The following is a 23,336-nucleotide window of genomic DNA, read 5'->3' on the forward strand; positions in this document are numbered from 1 at the left end:
AATAAAGATTTATTGTATTTTAAAAATAAAATAAAATAAAACAAACGGTAAAATATAGAGAAGAATGACCATGTCAAGAAGAAGAAAAATTGAGAGAGTCCTAACTGGATAACTTGATGAGCTCCTTGAAAAGGGTGAAGTAGGAAATTTAAATAGCAAAAGGCAATTTTGTTTTTGTGTGTGGGTGGGTGTAGAGAGAGAGAGAGAGAAAGAGAGAGAGAAAGAGAAAACATATATACTTGAAGACAGAAAAGTATAACGAATGATACTGTACTTAATGAAGCTGCTATAAATAAAGAACAGAAATGAGACCAGTTTGAGACTAGTTAACTAAGAGACCATCTAGAAGCCAGGAGAATGTGAGTCCTAGTACCGCTTTAGACATGAAAGTCAGCTGGGTGACCTTGAGTCAATCACATTCTCTCAGCCCAACCTACCTCACAGGGTTGTTATTGTGTGAAAAATAGAGGAGGAGGAGGAGGAGGAGGAGGAGGAGGAGGAGGAGAGTATTGTGTGACTTCACTGCCTTGGGTTATTTATTAAAATAATAAAGAGGGGTATAAAATAAATAAATACATTAAAATGTGTATCTTTTTTTTTCTTACCACTTGCTTTAAATTCATCAAATTCATTTATTATTTTTTATCCTTTTTCTATGTTTTGCATAAAGGTACCAAACTAAAAATAAATACATAAATCAGGAGACTATGAGTTCTAGTCCTCTCTTAGGCAGAAAGCTAGCTGGATGACCTTGGGCCCATTCCTGTCTCTTTTAGACCACTTAGATTATTTAGGGTTTTTTTGGGGGGGGGTGCATTTTACTGGAAAATCATGTTGGATGTTTTTAATTTTTTTTAAATGTAATAGTTTTACATGTGCCATTCCATAGTGAACACTTAAAAACAGAACTATATGTATGAACCTCTCCAAACTATTTTTTAAATTATATCTTTCCCAGGTAGGCACTTCATTAAGCAAGTTTTTCAGTGGGGACAGAGATGCTAACATATTCGATTTTTATCCCTGTTTTTGGGTTCTGAAATCCACCCTGGATCAACTCCTTCTCCTGAAATCTCTCCTCCCTCTCTATATACTGGATATCCCCAGTTCCTTCAAAGTTGCAGGATCTAAGACTTGTATTCCATTGTAGAAAGACAGAAAATAATATTTGTAGCTCAGGGTTGAAATGTAGGGAATCCATGGTGCTCTAAGCTTAGCTGGTTTTTTTTTTTTTGCTGATATTTCCTTACCCAGCTAGGTAATATCATCTATGCTGGAAGTGAATTGGTTTGCAGAGAGCAAATCTCATTCCCTTACCCCACTCGCTTCTAGCATGGAATATATTACCTAGTTAGGTAATGAAATGTCTGCAAGAAAACAACCAATCTCAGAGAGCACCAAGGACCCCACTTTTTATAGGATAACCTCACTTTTTTCTTCTGAACCTTTCCACTGGACCTCAATTTTCTTAAAATGCACCTAGAATTGATAACAATATTCTGTGTGGTGTCTGACTTAATGCTTAATAAATAATGTATAGTGATTGTTTCCCATATTTTAGAAACCTTTGTTCTATTAATGTATTTTAACATTTTTTAAGCACAATATTATACAAGTAAGCCTTTTTCAAATTATGGCTGTTTCTAGTTTGGGAGATTTTTTTCTTTTTTTGGTGGGGGCAGGGACTGATTATTTATGTATTCTTTTTATTCATTAAAGGCTTCATTTGCCTTTAATGAATTGCACTAAATACAATTTTAAATATGTATTCAGTTTTTAAACACTACTACCAATGGTCAGCATAGCTTACTCCCAAGTAAATCAATATGAGATTGCATCATGAGAGTTATCTACTTGTTCTGATTCATTACTGCATTATTTTTCTTCTTTCATGAGACAAATAGCAATGTTCCTTCAATACTTAAGTCCCAAGTTTTATTTTACATGCACTCCTAGATGTTAGTTGCCTTAAAATACGTCCCTCTAGAATTAAGGCATATTAGATCAGCAAATAATCTACCAGGAGAGAGAGAGATATCATTCCTCTTTTCCAGTAATTGTGTAATCAAATAAAAGCTCTCTGAACTTCTCAGCAACAAATGAAACTTTTGAGTGGATTGGATAATTCAGTTAACTAAAAGCAGATATATGTTCATTCCAAGATTTAAGATGAGATGGATGAACACAAAACATTCAGGCTTCTTTCTGCCCTGCTCCCCTGAGTGTGTTTAAATAGATTAATTTGCAGATCAGATGTTTTGGATTTAATCTAAGCTATTCAATGCTGATTTGATTTAAATAAAGCTTTCTCTAGAGAGATTAACTCATCCGAAAATTGATCTCTATTAGATACATGCTTATGACATGAAAGTGAGGCCTGAGTTTGAAAACTGGAGGGGAATCCGTGCTCGGAATGATAAAAATGTAGCATTTGGCAAATGAAAACCTGGTCTGTGCATGCACACCCACAATAACACCCACTCATACCCAGATATTGTATACTTATACATATACATGTGCATGTGCGCACACATAAAATATACATATACACACACATACACACACGTCTGAGACAGAATGACTTGTCAGTTATTAGAAGAAGTTTATTGTTTCATAGTGTTTTGCTATTTAAAATAGAGGCAGTCTTTCTTTCTTTCTTTTCTTGTTTCTGGTATATTGCTTCTGAACTACACTGGCAGGCTGATAAATCAGATCACCAACCATACATAATTTAGTTGAGTAGGTAGCTGGCTGTGCTGCACAGAATACAAATATGCTTCCAACATTTTTTTTTCTTCTTCTTTTCCCTGCCTATTGTTGGAGGAAGTGATTTTTATGTTGCTGGAAAATGGGAATCAAACCTGAATCAGACTAGTGAAACAGGTTTTGGTCATTTAACCGAAAGAGACTTGGTTGTAGAATTGCAGGGAAGGAGAGGGTTATAGGTAATACTTGAGGTGAAAGAAATTGTATGCCGAGATAAGGCAGGGTGAAAGAAGCAATAGATCAGCAGTCTCAAAGACAGAGAAATGGTTGAGGAGGACATAAAAAGGGAACACAAGGAGAATTTCTAACTCTTCTTCTTCTCAGCTGCCCCTCAGTGTCAATAGGTTATGAGGTGCTGGGTTGCAATGCAGCAAAAGCATACTTGACCAGATTTTAAATGTAACCAGTATGAAAGATTTGCCTCAGTTTTTCCTATAGTCCAGTAAGCTATGAGGTAATATGTGATTTAGCTTTACGTATAGCATTTGAATGTGTGTGCTAAATGAAAATATTGTTGTAAGGTAGTTTCCTGGATTTATTTGATCATTTGGGCTGACAGAACATTTCCAGAATTAGGTGACTATTAAAATGTGCATTGAATGAAGACAACGTGAGAACAATAGATAAATGAATGGAGAGAATCGTATGTGGGAATTTTATCCATATTCCACAGAGCTTGTGGGAGTTATTTGATATGTTCAAATTTTAATAGAACTGCAAGAGAAAATTGATACACGAACACATTAAGCACCTTTGCCTGCTTGTTGATTTTCTTCAACAGTCTGGACATTATATGAAATATGAATTATTAATACAGATTTATTTAAAAAAATAGGATAACATTGTGTCTTCAAAGATTGCTAGGCATGCTTCTGTGGCTTTACTGCAAATGTATTATAATAATAAGCAACAGCTTCTTAATTTGTTTGGAAAATAAATTGACTTTGAAAAGAAAACTTAAGTATATAATTGGAATAAACAAATATTTCATGCCAGAAGTCCTTGTAAATCCTGTCACTTTGCAATATCACTTCAATAGAAATAATCTCAAAGAAATCAACTATATAAATCAGAAGTGTTAGGGTTTAGACCAATGTGCTTAATGAGGATAATTTGCATTACTACCCAATCTATCACATCAAAAAAGTGTCCTGATTGGCAGACTAAAATATAAATGAGTATTAAGAATGAAATTGTTCTACCCATCCATGCTTGCACCCCTGTTCCACCCCATCTATGTTAACTGAAAGTTTTTGTGTACTAATATTTCATTTGGTATAGAATACATTTCCACTTAATTTTTGTACTGCATCATTTGGAGGTTAAAGATTAAATTTCAAAATATGAAACATTTCAGACAAAGCTTTTGCTGTATCTTCTTTGCTTTTAATTTTGAGTGCAAAGAGATTGAATGGGTTTCAACACACATAAGCCAGAGATGTTTAACAGCACCATTCTATTAACATTTACTTAAAAGAAAGCCTCAATGAATTCTGTAAGACTATTTATTTAATAAATATGGGTAAAATATGGGTAAATATGGGTAAAAGTTCAGTTGGAAGAAATAAATGTCTTTGTAGATCTTTCAAAATATCAAAGCTTTTGAATAATGGAACTACTATGCCTTCTTCAATAATTATGGCAATGTCTCCCATGTATGATAATAATGGCCAAGAAAAAGAATACTAATTCATGTTACATGACATGGGATGAGTAGTTGACAGTTGATTCTATTTCTTTCTTTTTAAAATTTCCATTGCATTATTTTATATTTAATTTTATGAGTTATTTAACACAGGATGTTCATAGGAAATATGAGGATAAACTGGGGAAAATGAATTAAGGATATGCTATTGGTGGCTAGTTCAAGGCATAAAGAGAGCTATATTCAGTTAGTATATTCTCCAAAGCACCTGAGGACAGGACAAGAAGCAATGGGTGGAAACTAATCAAGGAGAGAAGCAACTTAGAACTAAGGAGAAATTTCCTGTTAGTTAGAATGGTTAATAAGTGGAACAACTTGCCTCCAGAAGTTGTGAATGCTCCAACACTGAGTGTTTTAAAGAAGAGATTGGACAACTATTTGTCTGAAGTGGTATATCTCTTAAACAGGGGGTTGGATTAGAAGACCTCCAAGGTTTGTTCCAACTCTGTTATTCTGTTCTGTTCTGTTCTGTTCTGTTCTGTTCTGTTCTGTTCTGTTCTGTTCTGTTCTGTTCTGTTCTGCTCTGCTCTGCTCTGCTTTGTTCTGCTCGGCTCGGCTATTATTCTATTCTATTCTATTCTATTCTATTCTATTCTATTCTATTCTATTCTATTCTATTCTATTCCATTCCATTCCATTCCATTCCATTCCATTCCATTCCATTCTATTCATCTATTGCTATAAAATAACGTAATATGTCTTTTAGAAAAATTGACAATCAGAACACTTTGACAGTGGAAACAGTTATTCAGGAGAGAAGGTAGGAAGGCTTCCATTATTGCATGCACTCAAGCAGAAGCTACAGAATACTGTTGGTAGAGTATTTTAGTCTGGATTCATGCTCTGAAGAAGAGAAGGCTGGACTCAATGGCTAAAATGGCCCTTTCCAACTGTATGAACCTATGATTTAATGTGCCTGATTAATACTTTAATAATTAACAAAGGATTAATTAATATTGTATGTAAAATAATGAACACAATTCATAATATTCTAAGTACTGTGCATTCAAACGATCAGTATGCATCAGCCACAGAAATTTTAAGAAACTGTGTACTCACCTCTAGTTGCATCTCTCCTACAGAAAGTTTCATTGTGTACTTATTCCTTTTGAGCCTAAATATGTATTCTAATATCAAAGTTTGATTCCATTCTTGGTCTACTATTTACAGTTAATTGATAGGGACTGCTTCTAAGACCTGGCACAAGACTTGAGGAGTTTAGTGACATATTTTGATTTCTCTTTCCTATTAAGAAAAAAAAAATAGAAGTTTTGTGCTCATTCTAAGCTAGTCTGCTTTTAAAAGAAGCAGTTTTGTTTACCAAATTAAGGAGCAGTGATATTCCCATTCCAGAATCATGTGCCATCCAGTCAAATCACGTCTTGCACTCCCGTGACTATAACAAGGCCATGTTGCCAGGATTTGCTAAAAAACATGGGATTGTTGGTTTTTGTTCGGAAATTCTGCACGGGTAGTGTAGAAGCTGACTAGCCATGGGACATCACTGCTGCTACTATTAAGGAGCCTTATTTTGCAATATGAATAAACTTTTGATAGACAATGATAATGTACTTATCCAACAACTAATCAAGGAGAGAAGCAACCTAGAACTAAAGAAATTTCCTGATAGTTAGAACGGTTAATCAATGGAACGACTTGCCTCCAGAAATTGTGAATGCTCCAACACTGGAAGTTTTTAAGAAAAGATTGGACAATCATTTGTCTGAACTGGATTGGAAGACCTCCATGGTCTGTTAACTCTGTTATTCTGTTCTGTTTTGTTCTGTTCTAAATAATACTATCTCCATCAGGCATCAATAATACCCAGAAGGCATCTGATAGAAAACAGCTACCTAATAGCTATTAATTATTAATGTAGCTATCTTTCTTAATTTGGTCTCATACAATTTTAAAGCCACGAAGGCTAGTAATCCTTAAAAAAATATGCTGCTTTGCATTACGCTCAGTGAATTACTGCTTTGTCAACACCTGATAAATAGTAGATTTATTGGATGAATCTTAGTTCTAGTATTCTCGCAGACAGGAATCTGCAAATCTTTTCCCACTGTTCAGCATTTCATTCATTAAATAGACTTTTTCACCTGGCATCTTATTTTCTATCACTATTCTGCTACCTCTGTAGAGATACTCATAGATTTAACAGCCATTCATTTAGAAACTGTTTGAAGACACATATCTGAAAAAAGAACTTATGACCGGTCCTTGCACTTATGACCATTGAAGCCCCCCCCGGTCATGTGATCAAAATTCAGGTGCTTGACAACCAGCATGTATTTACAATTGCATCCTTGGATTGTGTGATTTCACTTGCGATCTTCCCAACTAGTTTCTGACAAGCAAAGTCATAGAGGGAAGTAATTCACTTAATAATCACGGTGATTATAGAAATAATTTAAAAAGGTTGGATAGTTAGAAAAGACAATCAACTTCATGACACAGATCTACAGTTACTTTGGTGTCTCAGAAAATTATTGCTGAGATCCCACAACTTTCAGATTTTATAAAAGCCCATTTCCCTTTCTCCTGAAAGCTTACATCAGGATATGTGAATAACTATATTTATTTGATTATATCCTTTCATTTCTTTAGAAATTCAGGAAAGGGTATGTGAGGATATATCCTGACCCCCAAAAAACTTATGAGATACTTTTGCCTGTGGGCCACATCCTCAAAGTGATCAAATAGTTACTATATGACACATGGGGAATCTTGAAATATGAAAAAGAAAGGAAGGAAGGAAGGAAGGAAGGAAGGAAGGAAGGAAGGAAGGAAGGAAGGAAGGAAGGAAGGTAGAGAGAGAGAGAGAAAGAAAGAAAGAAAGAAAGAAAGAAAGAAAGAAAGAAAGAAAGAAAGAAAGAAAGAAGAAAGGAAGGGAGGGAATAGACTTGAACTTGAACCAAAAGTGCTTTTTTCAAGAGGCAACTGGACTTTCTGGTTTTTCTTTGAAGATGTTTCATTTTTCATCCAAAAAGCTTTTTCAGCTCTAGAGATTAAGAAGCTTCTTGGATGAGAAGCTATAACCACAAAGAGAATAACCACAAAGTCCAGTTGCCTCTTGAAAAAAGCATCTTTGGGCAACCATGACCTGGATCACTGAGAATCTCCTGTTGTTTCGATGAAGAAAGACGCGTAGGCAGGATGATGGTTCACGGGAAGGCCCTTCGGTGTGAAAGTACCTTGTGGAAGGCATCCTGACCCCATTCAAAAGGCTTCCTTTTATTGTCATTTTACAACTACTATGGCAAAACATTAATCAACGTTTACTGATACTGATTGGCTAAAGAAAACTTGTGAATTCCATATGGATCCCTCGTGTTTCCCTCATGTTATTTCCTGTGACAAACAATGCTACGTGCTGGGTCCCCATGCCTTGTATATCTTGATATAGGGTCTCTGCCAGACATCCTGTCTTTGATGAGATTAGGACTTTGTGTCAATGTTGTTTACCCAGCACAGTTTGCCGACAACTGAGATCACATCATTCCCACAATCTCCAGAGACCCTTGAACTTGAACTTCTTACACTCAAGGTCCAACTTCCTAACTGCTGTGTTACAGTGACTTTCATGCTATTTTTTGCTATTGTCCTTTGCAATTGATCTTGCTAGTCAACTCAGTACTGATTTTAGGGAAATCATATAGAGAGACATTGTGGTGTACTGATATAACCAAGTTCAAACCCATCCTTGGACCTGGAAAGTCAATGAGTGACTTTGCTTCAGTCTCTTGTTTTTATTTTGTTGTTTTGGTGGAGTTCCTGGTGCCCTGTAAGCTTGGTTGTTTGCTTTTAGACATTTCAATACCCAATTTGGAACCATAATCAGTTATGATGTTAACTGAATGTTACCTTTGCAAGCAAACAATCAAGCTCAGAGAGCACCAAGGACTCCACAGTTCAACTCTGAGCTACAAATTTTCTCTTTTATTGGAGGGTTGTTTCTGTGAAGACAAAATTGGAGCACTGTGTATACTGCCTTGAGCACCTGGATGAAAATCTAATAAATAAATCTAATACTTAAATAGTCATCATGTTTTGTAGCTATTAATAGACTTTTTTTCCCCTTCAAGTCAGACTCGAACAAATCCATGCATGCACTTTTAATTTATCCGGCCTTTTAAATGCAAATTACATATCTCTACTATGTAAAGTCCCTCTATTTCTGTGTCCCAATGAATTCTGAAAGTTCTGAGCTAGGATAATGAACATGATGAAGATGACACATTATAATTTTATAAAGCTTTATCTCAATATTGGGAGTAAATTTACAATTCTTTAGCATAAGTCCTTTATTTAGCGTTTCTTTCCTAAAGAATAGAAAAGTCCTATCTTATCATTCTTTCTCGCCATTCCAATTGAAAGAAGTGCAAAATTATACAAAATAATGCACAACAGTTTCCTAATTTTTTTTTTTCTTCTGAGTACAAGTCTTTTCTGGTGCCTTTTAAAGGAGTTAGTGGCCTTGGTGACTAACTGGGGATTTCTGATCCTGTTAAATATGTTTGTCTTATTTGTCTTTTTCTCATTCAGGTTATCTGGAATGAATATCCCACCTCCAGTTATCAGCAACAAAAACTGGCTAAGGCTTCATTTTGTAACAGACAGCAACCACCGATATCGTGGATTTAGTGCTCCTTATCAAGGTATATTTAATGAAAACCATTTTTCCTCCTTCTCTCAGACTTAGGAATGGAAGTGGGGGTTGGTGTCGGGGTGCAAACAGATATACCACTCATTAAAAAAGGAGGAAAACTTCCTTATCTGTAAGTTCAGACATGCAGAAACTGACATGCTCTACAAGAAGAACAAAATTGCATTCAATACCAAGGTTTATTTGCCCTGTAACTCCCACATATTTAAGAGAGATTTGAATCAGAAGTATGCAGTTTGTACTGTGCTATACTTTTCAGCATAGTGATCCTGCTATGGTCAATGCTTATTTGTATACAGCTAGTCCTTGACTTACAACAGTTCATTTAGTGACCATTCAAAGTTACAGCTGCACTGAAAAAAGTGACTTATGATGGTTTTTTATAGTTACAGCCTTTACATGATAAAAATTCAGATGCTTGGCATTTATTGACCGTTGCTGTGTCCCAAGATCAAGTGATCCCTTTTTTGCGACCTTCTGATAAGCAAAGTCGATGGGGAATCCAGCTTCATTTAACAACCAAGTTACAAAATTTAACATCAGCAGTGATTCACTTAACAATTGAAGCAAGAAAGGTCATAAAATGGAGCAACACTCGCTTAACAAATGTCTCACTTAACAACAGAAATTTTGGGTTCAGTTGTAGTCGTAAGTCAAGGACTACCTGTAATTGCAGCATTATTAAGCAGAGTTCTTTTGTTGAATAGAATACATTTCATTGCCTGCAGTAGCTTTTTACTTGTTTACTAACCAGTTTTTTTTTTTATTTATTATCTTCTATTAAATACAAGCAAATTTGCATGAAAAGAAAAAAATAAATTGTTTAAAGGCTGCCACAACTATTTTGCCAGGGTTTTTTTGGAGCTTGAAACACATCAAAATATTTGAAATAGCCTGATCCGGATGCAAAAGAGCCTGTTCAGATGTGAAAGGATTAAAAAGAAAATCTATTTTAGGCTTCAATGGGAATTAGCTTGAATTCAAACAGTCTGAATACCGCTAGGGAGTACTAATTATACGTCAAGCAGTGTTATTTCTTTTTTCTAAGTTTCCTACCCCATTATTTTTACTTCTTTAAAAAATTGGTAAATTACAATTTAGGTTTTGTAAAACATGAACTTCAGGAAAAGTTACTATTTTCTGATGTAATATAATGCTGAGGCTTTACATCTGTTCAAAACTTCAGAATAACTGCAGCTTTATACGTGAATAAGTCACCTTCACAAGTACTTTGCAGAATCTCCTAACCAACTTGAATTTTAAACTACCTATAAAAGTAAATTTTCTCGTATGGTATTGGATATTTGCAAAATAAAGCCACAGAGAAATACAAGTTCCAATAAATATCTGTGAATGCCGCCATTTGCCCCTTGATAGCATTTGCAATTGAAGCGGAAAAGTTACCAACATAATGAATTTACTATATATTTGTCTTTAAGTTGTGTCCCCTACTAAATGCATTTTAAAATGACAGTTGTGTACCTGCTGTAATTCAACTGAACTCAGAATTACTATTAAATCTGTAGAATTTTATTATGAAAGTAAAGCAAAATGAAAATGTGCACTCGTAGAAAGTGAAATGTTTTTTAAAAGTGTCAAAATTTTATATGGGAAAATTCTGGATCATGTGTTTAGTTACATCACATATAGGAAAAAGAACAAAGATACTTTTTTTAAAAAAAATAACAAATAAAATATTTAAGTGTTGTACATATTTAGACCATGGCCAACATCACCAAAAGGATTCCTGCAAATGTTAGTTTTTCAGAAACTGCTGTGCAATAGTTCAACAACTCTTCAGAGCAGTATTGAAGTGTTCAATATGGGGTGAAATAATAAAAAAAACAACATTTCTAATGGATCCATCACAACTACCACAGAGTTATAGAATTAATATGAAGTAAATAAAGGACAATATTAATTGATGTGCTTAACAGAAACAGGGATATAATGCATTTTGTTGTAAGGTAGTCCTCAACTTACAATTGAACTTAACATTTCTGTTGGTTAAGCAAAACAGTTGTTAAGTGAGTCCCCCCCCCAATTTTATGCCCTCTCTTGCCACAGTTGTTAAGTGAATCACTGCAGTTGTTTTGTTAGTAACATGGTTGTTAAGTGAATCTGGCTTCCCCATTGAGTTTGCTTGTCAGAAGGTCGCAAAAAGTGATCACATGACCCCGGGACAATGCAACTGTCCTAAATATAAATCAGTTGTCAGGCATCCGAATGTAAATCACGTGACCACAGGGATGCTGGAATGGTCGTAAGTGTGAAAAATCATCATAAGTATATTTTTCAGTGCCGTTGTAACGGTCACTAAACAAACTGTTGTAAGTCAAGGACTCCCTGTACTTTTCTAAATACATATACAGGGAGTCCTCGACTTACAACCATTTGTTTAGTGACCGTTCAAAGTTACGACGATACTGTGAAAAGTAAATTAGAACAGACCCTCACACAATTGTTGCAGCATCCCCACAGTCATATGATCAAAATTTGTATGCTTGGCAACTGGCATGTATTTACGATGGTTGCTGCATTCAGGGGTCATGTGATCACCATTTGCATCTTCCCAGTTGGCTTCTGACAATCAGAGTTAATGGGGGAGAACAGATTTGCTTAACAACCACAAAATTCATTTAACAACTACAGTGGCAAAAAAAAAAAAAAAAAAGATCACAAAATTGGATGCAACTCGCAAAAGGGGATCATGTGACCTCAGGACACTGCAACTGTTGTAAATACATGAAAGTTGCTAAGCATCCAAATTTTGATCATGTGACCGTGGGGAATGCTGCAATTGTTGTAAGTGTGAAAAACGGTCATCGGTCACTTTATCTCAGTGCCGTTTCAACTTTGAACGGTCACCAAATGGTTGTAAGTCAAGGACTATCTGTACATAAGGTTGCAGATTTGTCACCTCACGGGAGAACTGAGGCCCTTTTTTCTCATCCGTTGGCAAGCTAATGAGTGCAAGTCTTTATTTTCAATATAAAGTTATAATATATAATACAATATGGACATTTTTTTAAAAAAATTCAGTGGACATGTTCTTTTGTACTTCAGGATGGGACAATAGTCAACAACACAACTCCTGGTATAAATTAGTTTAATTAGGAGAGTCATTAATAGTGTCGTAGCTGACTGACCAATAGAAGAATAACCTAAATTATTGGCATTCAAAATTAACATTTTATATTTGCTTTAGTATTATATTGAATGAAAATATAACTGTCCTGCTAATTATAGAAGCATTAAAATATATTTCAAGCATTCTAACTATTCTTTCAAGTTTTCTAAATATTACATAGAAATACTATAAGTTTAAAATATACCCATTAATAATTTTAGAAATAATTAATCACCTAATTTCTCTATATAAAGTGGCCAATGTCAGGCCCAAAGCTGAACTGGAAGCTCATTACTTGGAATGCTGACATCCCATTTATATATAAAACACTATATCAGGGTTCCAAGTAACACCCCCAACCAAAGAAAACTCCAAGGTTTGAATTTCCACAAAGTTACATTTTATTAGAGATGTCATATTGGCACATCTGGGAAAACCCGAATCTAAAAGTTTCCATGTTTTACCCACCCAAAAGAAAGTTCAAGTCCCTGCCCAACACCCACAAGTCCATCACATGGTCCAATCAAAGCACCGTCCCAACTGGAGATGCCTCCCAGTTCCAGCCTTCCAGATGCAGGGCAAGATGTCCTTGACTTTCTGAGAAAGGAATGTTATTATGACTATATATCACCCATGCGCCTTACAATCCCCCCTCCCAGTTTCCCACAGTAGTTAAATGTGACAGGTCTGAAGGCCTAATGCAAAAGATGGCTTCCAGGCCTCACACAGTATCTTTTTTATTAGTAACTTAATATAATCAGCTACTGAGCAACACATTCACAAATAGCCTTGCTATTTCTTATATATTAACCTTTGTGCCAGCATTCATCTTTTCTGAAATAGTTTAGGCTATGCTGTGTATGGCATGTTCCTTCGTTCCTGTATTTGCACAATTTATGGCCAGATATTTTGTATTTACCTAGCCATAGCCAGCTATACTATTGATTTCATCTATTATTCAATTTGTTCTTTACTCATTCACTTTCATGATCCTCTTGTTAGAGATCAATTCCATATATAGGGAGAAGCATTCTGATACTGAAAATAAACTAGTTATTGTTCTAGGTTGCACATCTATTCTACATTCATTCTCTTGAATTGTCTCTGTTGGGGGGAAGAGGTTAATTAATTTTTTTAAAGCAAAATAAAATTATATTATAAAACAAAAGGAAAATGACTTACTGTAAATTAAACTGTGTGAAAACATATAAAACACATAGATGAAAGAGCAAATAAAATCCTTATAACTAAATGAGATCAGAGGAAAGTAAAATAATATTGATTTCAGAGTTTACAAAAGCGATCGTGTCCTGGAGCTAAAATATTTAAGATGGATATTTTAAAACAGATAGTTTAAGTAGGATTTAGCAATAGTGAACTTAGTTACAGCACATTTGTTAATATATGTAAGGTATTTTTTTTTTCCTGTAGAAGAAGAATAGTGAGTCTATTATGGCATCTTAAATCTTCAATCTCCCCTTAGTGTATTTCTTTAATACCATTTGAAAGGGCATGGCATTTCAAGCATTTTTCCAGCCCAGATTTTTTTCTTTATTATTTCTATAATGTTATAATAAACTATATTAGGCATATTCTGTTGTGTTGGGTATATTCTGAAAAAAAATGTGATTAATGCTATTGTTGGCAGCTTTATTGGTAGACTTCATATTCGGCTTTCTCCCCTTTGCACCAGGAAGGTTAATTCACCAGTTGGGAGTGAGATTATGAATAATCCACATTTGCTTGGGAAATCAAAGGCTTGCCACAGTGGTCATTCTGCTGATTTAAATCCATTTTATTTTTATTTTTATATTTTTTACATTCTACCTACTTTTTTATCCTTAAGATAATAAGCTTCTGTTGGCTTCTGCTTTCTCATAAATTTGCTATCTGTCTGCTTCTCTGTTGTATCACACTTTTTAACTGAATAATTTTTACCTTCTTAACTGAATAATTGGGTTTTATGAATTAGAGAGAATATGAATTTAGCTTCCCAGCAAACGTCAGGTTGGGTGGGACTACAAGGAAGATATAGAAGAAGGGAAATAAAAATATGTGTGCAAGTTGAAGAACTAGCATTTTAAGTTTTCCCTTGGCAAGCACAAACCAGTATTTGGTCTTTATAATGGTGATGAAAGGCTGTACAATGTAAGGAGGTAAAATATGAATTGCTGCCTTTCTACACTGAGGCCCTGTTGTCTGTAAACAGGGAAAAAAATGATTCATTCGCAATACCTTTTTTCTTGTTATAAGACTATTTTTCTTCTTGCTATATTACTTTAACATCTAAAGACGCTCTGCTATCTATACAAAAAATATATATCTCCCAGAATTCAAAGACTCTTTCGTTAGATTACAAAGATTGACTCTTTTAAATTATTAAATTATTAAAATAATAGGAAAGGATAATAATATCATCCAATAAATTAATGCTATGAATGAGATATTCAGGCAACAGGACCCAATGCAACAAGGTGACAGAATTTCTATTCTGGATGGATGGATGGATGAATGGATGGATGATTGAATGGGTGAATGATTGAATGGGTGGATGGATGGACAGATAATATTTATTTACTTTTTGCTGTATATACACACAAACACAGAGAGAGAGAGTATGTATCAGTGGTGGGTTGCCCCTGGTTCACACCAGTTCTATAGAACCAGTAGTAAAACCGGCGGGAGGCTCTGCCCATGGACCCTGATGTCATGAAAACGCTTCTGCGCTTGCGCAGAAGAGCGCGTGCGTGGCCCCGTTGTGAACTGGTAGTAAAGGTAAGTAGAATCTACCCCTGGTATGTATGTATGTATATATGTATGCATGCATGCATGTATGTATGTATGTATATGTGTTTAATCTGTAGATATCTATCCATAGATCTATTAAACAAACTGAGTATGGAAGTAGTATATTTGGTTACAGAACTAAAATGCATTGGTAGGGCCTACCAGTTCATGTTTTATGTATAGCAAAATTTATGCCTAAATAAATAGATAGTATCCAAATATTATTTGGAGTATTTTCCAGAATTTGAACAGGCTTTAAAAGAAGAGAAAGTGAAAAAAGGTGTGAGAGCCTATTGGCTAGTGAGCAAGTTAAGGATATGACATCCAAATAGCTATGTAGAATACACTTTAAAAAATAATAATAATAACATGGTGTTTCTTCATCTCCTTTGCACAAAAGGTGAGATTTTGAAAATACTGTCATACCTTCCAGCTCAATATTTGACATTTCCAAATTCTAACCCTAAACCCAACACCAATGTCCATAATTTCAGGGGAACCTGTACCCTATACTATTTAAAAGTAAGGAAGAAATAAAGATGGTTAAATTGAAGTTAGGATATATATATACATTTCAATATTTTTATAAGGACATCAGAAACTAAAAAGAGATAGCAGGCAATGTTTATATCTGTCTTCTGGTTCACTTTCAATATATGCATTTAAAAATGAGAAGGATTTTTCCATTCTTTGATAGGGATAAAAAAAAATGATAAAACCTTTCAATAATTAATCAATATATCCAATAAGAGAAAATATATGTAGCTCAGGGTTGAACTGTAGAATCCTTGGTGTTTTCTGAGATTAGTTGTTTGCTTGCAGACTTTAATTGCCCAACAAGGTAACATCATCAATGCTAGTAGGCAAATAGGGAGCAAACTCCATACTCACTATCAAAGATAATATTACCGACTCAATTAATGAAACATCTGCAACCAATCAAGCTCAGGGAGCATCAAAGTCCCCATAATCAATATATATGGAAAAATTATGGCATTAAGTTTGCCCTTAATATAATTATCCTTAGCAATCAACCAATCAACAACTCACCATGTCATATAATTATAAGATTAAAGCACTTGTCTTACTTTTTTATTACCTGCTAATGAAACAGGGGAGGTAAAGCCTATTTTTTATAAGTCCCCGTCAGAAAAAAGTATGGAAATGACAATACAATGAAAAACAGAATTGAAAAACTGTAACAAATAACTGATTAAAGAGTTATATGGTGGTGCTTGAGTTTCAGTAGGAAAGTGTATTGGCCATAACTCGGATGGGGTAGAAATTTGTTCAGTTGGCAGTTTGGACAATTCCAACAATCATTCTGACAGAGTCGAACACTTTTATTACTGCAGTTGATAACTTTCTACTGCAGAAGGCTCCAAGCAGCTTATAAATAATACAAAAAGGAAGTAAAATCAAACCAATAATAAAAAAGTTATAGCACAAACCAGACTAATAATAATAATTCTGTCTGCACATGACCAAGCCTTAAGAACAAAGGCATATAAAGCCAGAATTTGAAGACAGCAACAGACAGCATCTGTTTGCCATCTCTGCAAAGAAGCTGAAGAAACATTGTTCTACTGGTTAGCTGCTACAAGAAGATCACACAGACTGACTACAAACAGCGGCATGATAAAGTAGCAACAAAAGTGCATTGGAATATTTGCAAGATATACCACTTGCCTACAAGCAGTGGTGGGCTGCTGCTGGTTCAGACCAGTTTGGGCGAACCGGTAGTTCTGATGATCAGATGGCCCCGTCCACCTGCCCCACCCTATCCTGTCCTATATTTCCTTCTTTCTGGCTCAGCTAATTCGCGTAGCACAGCTGATTTTCACGCCTCCACTGTTCTACTTACTGGGGCTGCCTTAGAAGGTAAGCAGCTGAGCTTCAAATTGCTGTATTTTGAATGCTGTGTGCAAGTGCGTTAGATGCATGTTAGGCACACACACGTAAAGCGTGTACTCACAGAACCGGTTGTTAAACCGGTTGTAGCCCACCACTACAAACAATAATGGATGGGGCCACAAAATAGACAAAGTAATAGAAAGTAAAAGAGTCAAAGTATTCTGGGACTACTGAACAGACAGGCAATTGCCACAATATGCCTCAGACTTATCACCTGTTGTTAAGAAAGACAAAAAAGTTTGAATAGTGGATCTGGGATACTGCTCCAGAACCAGCTGATTCCCTCTACTGTTCCCAGGCAGTTATAAGCCTAATTTGGGTAGTTCTTTCCATCATAGCTAAAGAAATCATGTCCTACATCAAGGTGTGTTAGAATCTAGAGAAAATTCAGCCCTGCTCTGTTATGCATTCCATTGGCTTCCATTGTGTCAGCTGCCAACAATCAGCCAAGTAATCAGGCTCCATAGAAAGCTACATGAAAAAGGGTATTTTCTTTTCTTTTTCTAATATGTATGTCTCTGCCTTAGTGGGGACCATACTGGCCTGTAGACTACAACTGTCCCAGACTGGGCTGATAAATATAATTGAGAACTTGACTTTGCAATCTGTTGAGAACAATTTGCTAAGGATTGCATATGGGTTCATTATATCTTCACAAAGTAGACAATGGTTATTCTTCCACCAAAACTGACAATGGTTATTCTTCCACCAAAATACTAATCCCATACAATTCAAATTCAATTCAATTCAAACCTTTACTGTCAATGAATAACATGTGTACAATGGGATTGGATGAGCCTCCCTTAGTTCAGACAGCTCAAACACAAAATAGAATAGAATAGAATAGAATTTTTTTATTGGTCAAGTGTGATTGGACACACAAGGAATTTGTCTTGGTGCATATGCTCTCAGGGTACATAAAAGAAAAGATACGTTCATCAAGAATCATAAGGTACAACACTAGCATACAAATAAGCAATCAGGAAACAATATCAATATAAATTGTAAGGATGCAAGCAATAAAATTACAGTTATACAGTCATAAGTGGAAAGAGATGGGTGGTGGGAACAATGAGAAGATTAATAGTAGTGCAGACTTAATAAATAGTAAATACATCTCAATACCAGGAAAATATCTAGATTAAGATTATGAACTATTCTCTCTCTCATTTGTTCTGTGTGACATGCCTATATATTCTGACAAAGATGTTCATATAGGTTTATACATGCATATGTTCCTTCTTCTTTTCTTTCTCTCCTAGTTGTATATGGGCATTTGTTGTTCAGTTGCTAAATCATGTCTGACTCTTCATAATTCCATGGGCCATAGCATGCCAGGCCCCCTGTCTTTCACTGACTATCAGAGTTTGCCCAAATTCATGTTCAAATTTGTCAATGATACTATCTAGCCATGTCATCCTCTACTGCCCCCTTCTCATTTTGTCTTCAGTCTTTCCCAACATTGGGGTCTTTTCCAATGAGTCCTCTCTTCTTATTTAGTGGCCAAAACCTTTGAGTTTCATCTTTAATATCTGTCATTCCAAAGAACAGTCAGGGTTGATTTCATTTAGGAATATAGGCATATGCATGTGTATAATATATGTAGCTAATCATAGAATGATGTAATATGTACCCATATGCACAACTCCTCTATGCATTTATACCACTCCTTTCATTATGAGCTCCAGGAGATTAACAAAAACAATTAAACATATAAATTTTCCCATTAGGGTGCATGATAGTTCCTCCCATCCTCTTTGTAAATATATGAATTCTTCATCAAAAGGAAGCAAAATTGTTTAGGAAATGGGATAACATAAGAAGTTATAATTGTGTAATTCTTGTGTGGTCTTCCAAAACTGTTCTTTCCTTTATCATTGCCAACTTGAGCTTATTTAAATCTTTTAGTATTTAAAAGCAAATCATTGCCATAGTTTGCAGCTCTGTAAAAAAAAAAAAAAAGTATACAGTCTTGTATGCAAAATATTGACCGTCAAATTTGCTTCCTAGAACTCTTGAAAGTCACTGCTAAACTCAGGTAATGAACTAAATTTGCAGAAAGCAAATTCATATTTTTCTGAGCTACCTAAGAGATCAATTTCAATTCACAGGGAAGCTTAAGCAGGTTTTGCCATGGTTAATGCTTGTTACAGAAAGGAATGCTAATAAACATTGAATGGAAATTTGTGTGTACAATGGAGTAAGCATGTTATTATCTATATCAATAGGAAGCTTATTTGAAAGTCCATCTACATTCTAGTACAGGCATTCATATGCTAATAGATTGAAAAATAGTGGCCAGAGCTGTACAATGAGTAAAAAAAAAGGTTCCAGTTTTGTATATTAATAATTATAATAATCCATATTACTCCATTAAGCCATTAAGGAATGACTTAATTTCAATTAAGATTCATTATGATAATCACTAGAGGTTCTCCTGTACCATTCCATTAAATGCTTCTGGATATACAGTATGCATTTATTGCCTTGCATTGTTGTGGAAGTGATGGTAACCAGCTGTAGTCTTGGTTACAATTCTTCATTATAGGTTGAGATACCAATAGTGGATTTACTTATTTGATTTATATCCCACCTTTCAATTCAATTTGAGAATTTATAGGTGATGAATTGTAGTTGATGACCAGGCTGAAGGAGGGGTCAAACATGTCATCAGTCTTGAGTCTCTTCATGCCCATAAAAGATCTAAGTTCAGCCCACTTTGAATTCCATTGATTCTTACCTTTTTATCCAATTTACTTTGATTGTTAGTAATTTAGATTCTTATCGAGACTATTAGCAAGCAATGAATCTATATTCATTTGAACCACCTTGCTTCCTGATTTCTTGCACCTGTCATGAATAATAAAAGGCATAATAGAGAAAAAAAATAGTCAAAATAAATGACAACAATTGCATAAAACGTGTCAGCGTTCCAAATTATGATCTCTTTCAGCTCATCTATGGGGCTTTTGAGTGGCTTCCTTAGAATTTCTTGGCACTTAGTTTGTTTTCTGGCTTGTTCCCATTCCCACAGCCAGGATGCCCTGCCCAATTCACTTAGGGGTTTCCCTTTGTCTTTCACGTTTGGAAAGGGAAATTCAGCCTTGGAGGCTTTTGGCACAGTCCCCGGGTACTTATCTGGCTCACGCTTCTTTGTTTGAAGTTCTGCCGATGGGGAAGGCGGGGAGAGTTGAGACTTCGTACTTTCCAAACTAGCTGGGATCACGGCCGCTTCTCCTCCTCCCGTCGCTTGAAGCAGGCTTTCCTCCGAGAGCTTGGCTTCAGCCATAGTGTCCGGAGATAACCTCCAGTCAGACCACACGTCTGGGAGGGAACGGGGTGATTTAGAGTCAGCCAGCCTGGCTTTGGAGGAATCTTGGCTGTCTGTCAGGTTTTGTTGCTATCTTAAATAAACTTCATTCTCAAACGCAAAGTCTCTAATGAATCCTTTTTTTTATTTAAGAATAGAAAAAATGACATGCCTGGACTCTGATGCAGCCAAGATTGGCACCTCCTTCCAAACCCCTTCCTTTCCGTTCTTCAACCCCAATGTCTCATTGGCCACCCTGCAGATCCATCTCTTCGTCCCATGAACTTTCTTTTCACAGGAATTTCCCCCCTCCCTCTGTTGCCCAAGTAACACTATCTGCTGAAGAGCCAGGAACTAGGTGAAAGTTCATCTCAGCATTAAAGCAAGTCTTTCTGTGATTTCATGTCAGCGCTGAAAGAGATCATAATTTGGAACGCTGACATCACGAACTTTTCAGAGTCTGGCAGAAAAGATACAGATCTTTGCAGAGGTGTGAAGTGCACAATTCTTTGGCAAACACATCCAACAATTTGAAATAACTCCCAAAAAGCTGTTTCTTGAATTCTACAAAAATGAGATTCTGAGAGGCATGGAAAAAAGAGAATTAGGCCAAATGTGGCCATTTTTCTGTTGTACTTTTGGTCAACCCACTATTTGATTAGGTTTACTGAATTGAAATCTAGAGGTCATATGCATCTAATTTTGTGCTAAAATCATTTGTTCAACTTGATAAAAAAGAAATTGTGTTCATTGTCCTTTTCAAAGGAGGACAAAAACAAGTGATTTTAATGGTACCTTCAATTTATGCAAGTCATGAACAGTTTAGAATTGTGCATATAGTATGCCCCTGGATTTTCATGCCTCATATAAATTCATATGGACACACAATAAAGGGAGACTACAGAACAATAACGGAGATGTAGGAGATGTTTCATATTAGTAAATTGGTCCACCTTATGATGATAAAAAAGTTGGAAAACACTACAAATGAATCTGTATTTAAAGAAGCTCTAAAGCATCCTAAAAATAATAAATCTGGTTCATAGGGGGAAAAAAAAAACATTTTGAGAAAATAATAAGAAAGAGCCGTTGCTCTTCTGCCCTTTTTGGTTGTTTTTTCAGCTAATTAATGTTTTAAATATTAAAATTTTGCTGGAATGAAATAAAGTAGTAGATCATGAACTGTTAGATCCAAATCCAAGAATGAACATGGCAGTTATTCTGAGCTTTTTATTGTTTCACACCTATAGACAAAATCTTGCCCGGCTGAGGATTCTACTATCTGCGTCTACAATATACTCCATGAATAATTAGGGAGGGACTGTCTTCACCCTCTTTCTCTTACACATAACTCTAGACTGGGGTGGGCTTCTAAAATTTTAGCAAGGGGTTCTCTGCCTGGTTGCTTGGTGGGCATGGCCTAGTCAGCTTCCTGCACCATGGCGGGAGGGGGGAAGGGTTTGCTCTCCCCAGGCTCTGGAGGCTTTCCTCAAGCCTCTGGGAGGGCGAAAACAGCCTCCCCAGGCTCCGGAGGCCCTCTGGAGGCTGAAACAGGCCTTCCCGAACTTCTGGTAGGCCCATTTTTCGCCGTCACTGGATGCCCTGCACTTACCTGCATCCAAAACAGGCTGTGTGGGAACTCCTGGGAGGAGCGGGTTGGGGTGGGTGAGGCTAGCCAGGAGTGGGATTTGGGGGTTCTCTGAACGGCACAGAATCTTAGCTAGAGGTTCTCCTGAACCACTGAGGACCTCCAGCAGCCCACCCCTGCTCTGGACTAAGTTGCCTCTTATTCCTCTGGAATCCACTTTCTTTCCCCTGGGAATCCATCTCCTCACTGCATTCTATCCCACAAATATATGAATGGCATCTACAACTCTTCTTTGATAATTCCTTGGATCTATGTATTTCAGTCTCTTACTGTATTCCAAACTCTTCTTTCTTTAGTTTGAAATACAGTTTACGGTATGTTCTATTTAACACTCATGAACAAAAGTAAGCTACAAACCAGTGTCATGTGTCAAGATTGTATTATATCAGTAGTGAAAGACTTGCTTATTTTACATAAATTATTTCCCAGTTTCACTTCAATAATTTAAGATAGAGGTCTCCAAGGTTTCTGGCTCAGCGGATTGGTGGAGGCAGCAGCGGGAAAAGGGGGGATGGTTTCATGTGCACGGTCTGCTTTCATAAATGCAGCATCATGCACACATGCATGCATGCTTACTTGCTCACCACTTCTACAGCCCAGTTCCAAACAGGTTGCAGCTTGGCACTGGGGACCCCACTTTAAAATAATCTAATACAGTGGTGGAATTCTACTTTTTTTATTACTAGTTCTGTGAGTGTGGCTTGGTGGGCATGGCTTGGTGGTGGGCATGGCAGGGGAAGGATACTGCAAAATCTCCATTCCCACCCTACTCCAGGGGAAGGATAATGCAAATCCCCATTCCCTCCTCACTCCTGGGGGAAGGATATCTCCATTCCCACCACACTCTGGGGCCAGCCAGAGGTGGTATTTGCCGGTTCTCCAAACTACTCAAAATTTCTGCTACCAGTTCTCCAGAACCTGTCAGTACCTGCTGAATAGCACCCCTGATCTAATAGCTTTTATGATTTAGAATTTGAGATGTCTTTTTCAGACCATGGATGCAAGCAGAAGTGTACGTGCTATACATATGAAGTGGAATTTTCCATTCTGCTCCATATAAATGAAATATTGTTTCTGTAGATCTGTAGTTGTCCACATTCTCAATTTTTAGAATGGTGGCTAAGACATATCTTTTTAACTTTAACAATGTTTTAACTTAAGTTATTTAAAAATAACTCATATTTTTAGGGTTGGTTTATATATATATATATATATATATATATATATATATATATATATATATATATATATATATATATATATATATATATATATATATATGTTTTTCTTCTAGCCAGGTTTTCCCTACGTAGCCAAGGTTTTTTTGTAGCTCCAGCTCAGTAGAATCTCATCTACTCGGTTCTGGGCTTTTTTCTTTTCTAACACCTAGCAAGCTCTCACTGCTAG

The 23,336-nt window shown here is 36.0% G+C and overlaps 1 protein-coding gene across 1 annotated transcript in view; it reads left to right on the forward strand.

The window, feature by feature from the left end:
• The window catches only part of CSMD3 (CUB and Sushi multiple domains 3), a 700,075-nt gene that overhangs the window by 276,594 nt on the left and 400,145 nt on the right, over positions 1-23,336 (forward strand). The window contains exon 6 of the mRNA XM_070942050.1: positions 9,020-9,132. Coding sequence (XP_070798151.1) covers positions 9,020-9,132 — 113 coding nt within the window. The remainder of the gene's footprint in view (positions 1-9,019; positions 9,133-23,336) is intronic.

This window comes from Pituophis catenifer, unplaced genomic scaffold (genome assembly GCF_029215685.1).
Source record: "Pituophis catenifer annectens isolate HBS135680 unplaced genomic scaffold, rPitCat1.0.hap2 SCAF_3, whole genome shotgun sequence".
NCBI classification, from domain to species: domain Eukaryota; kingdom Metazoa; phylum Chordata; class Lepidosauria; order Squamata; family Colubridae; genus Pituophis; species Pituophis catenifer.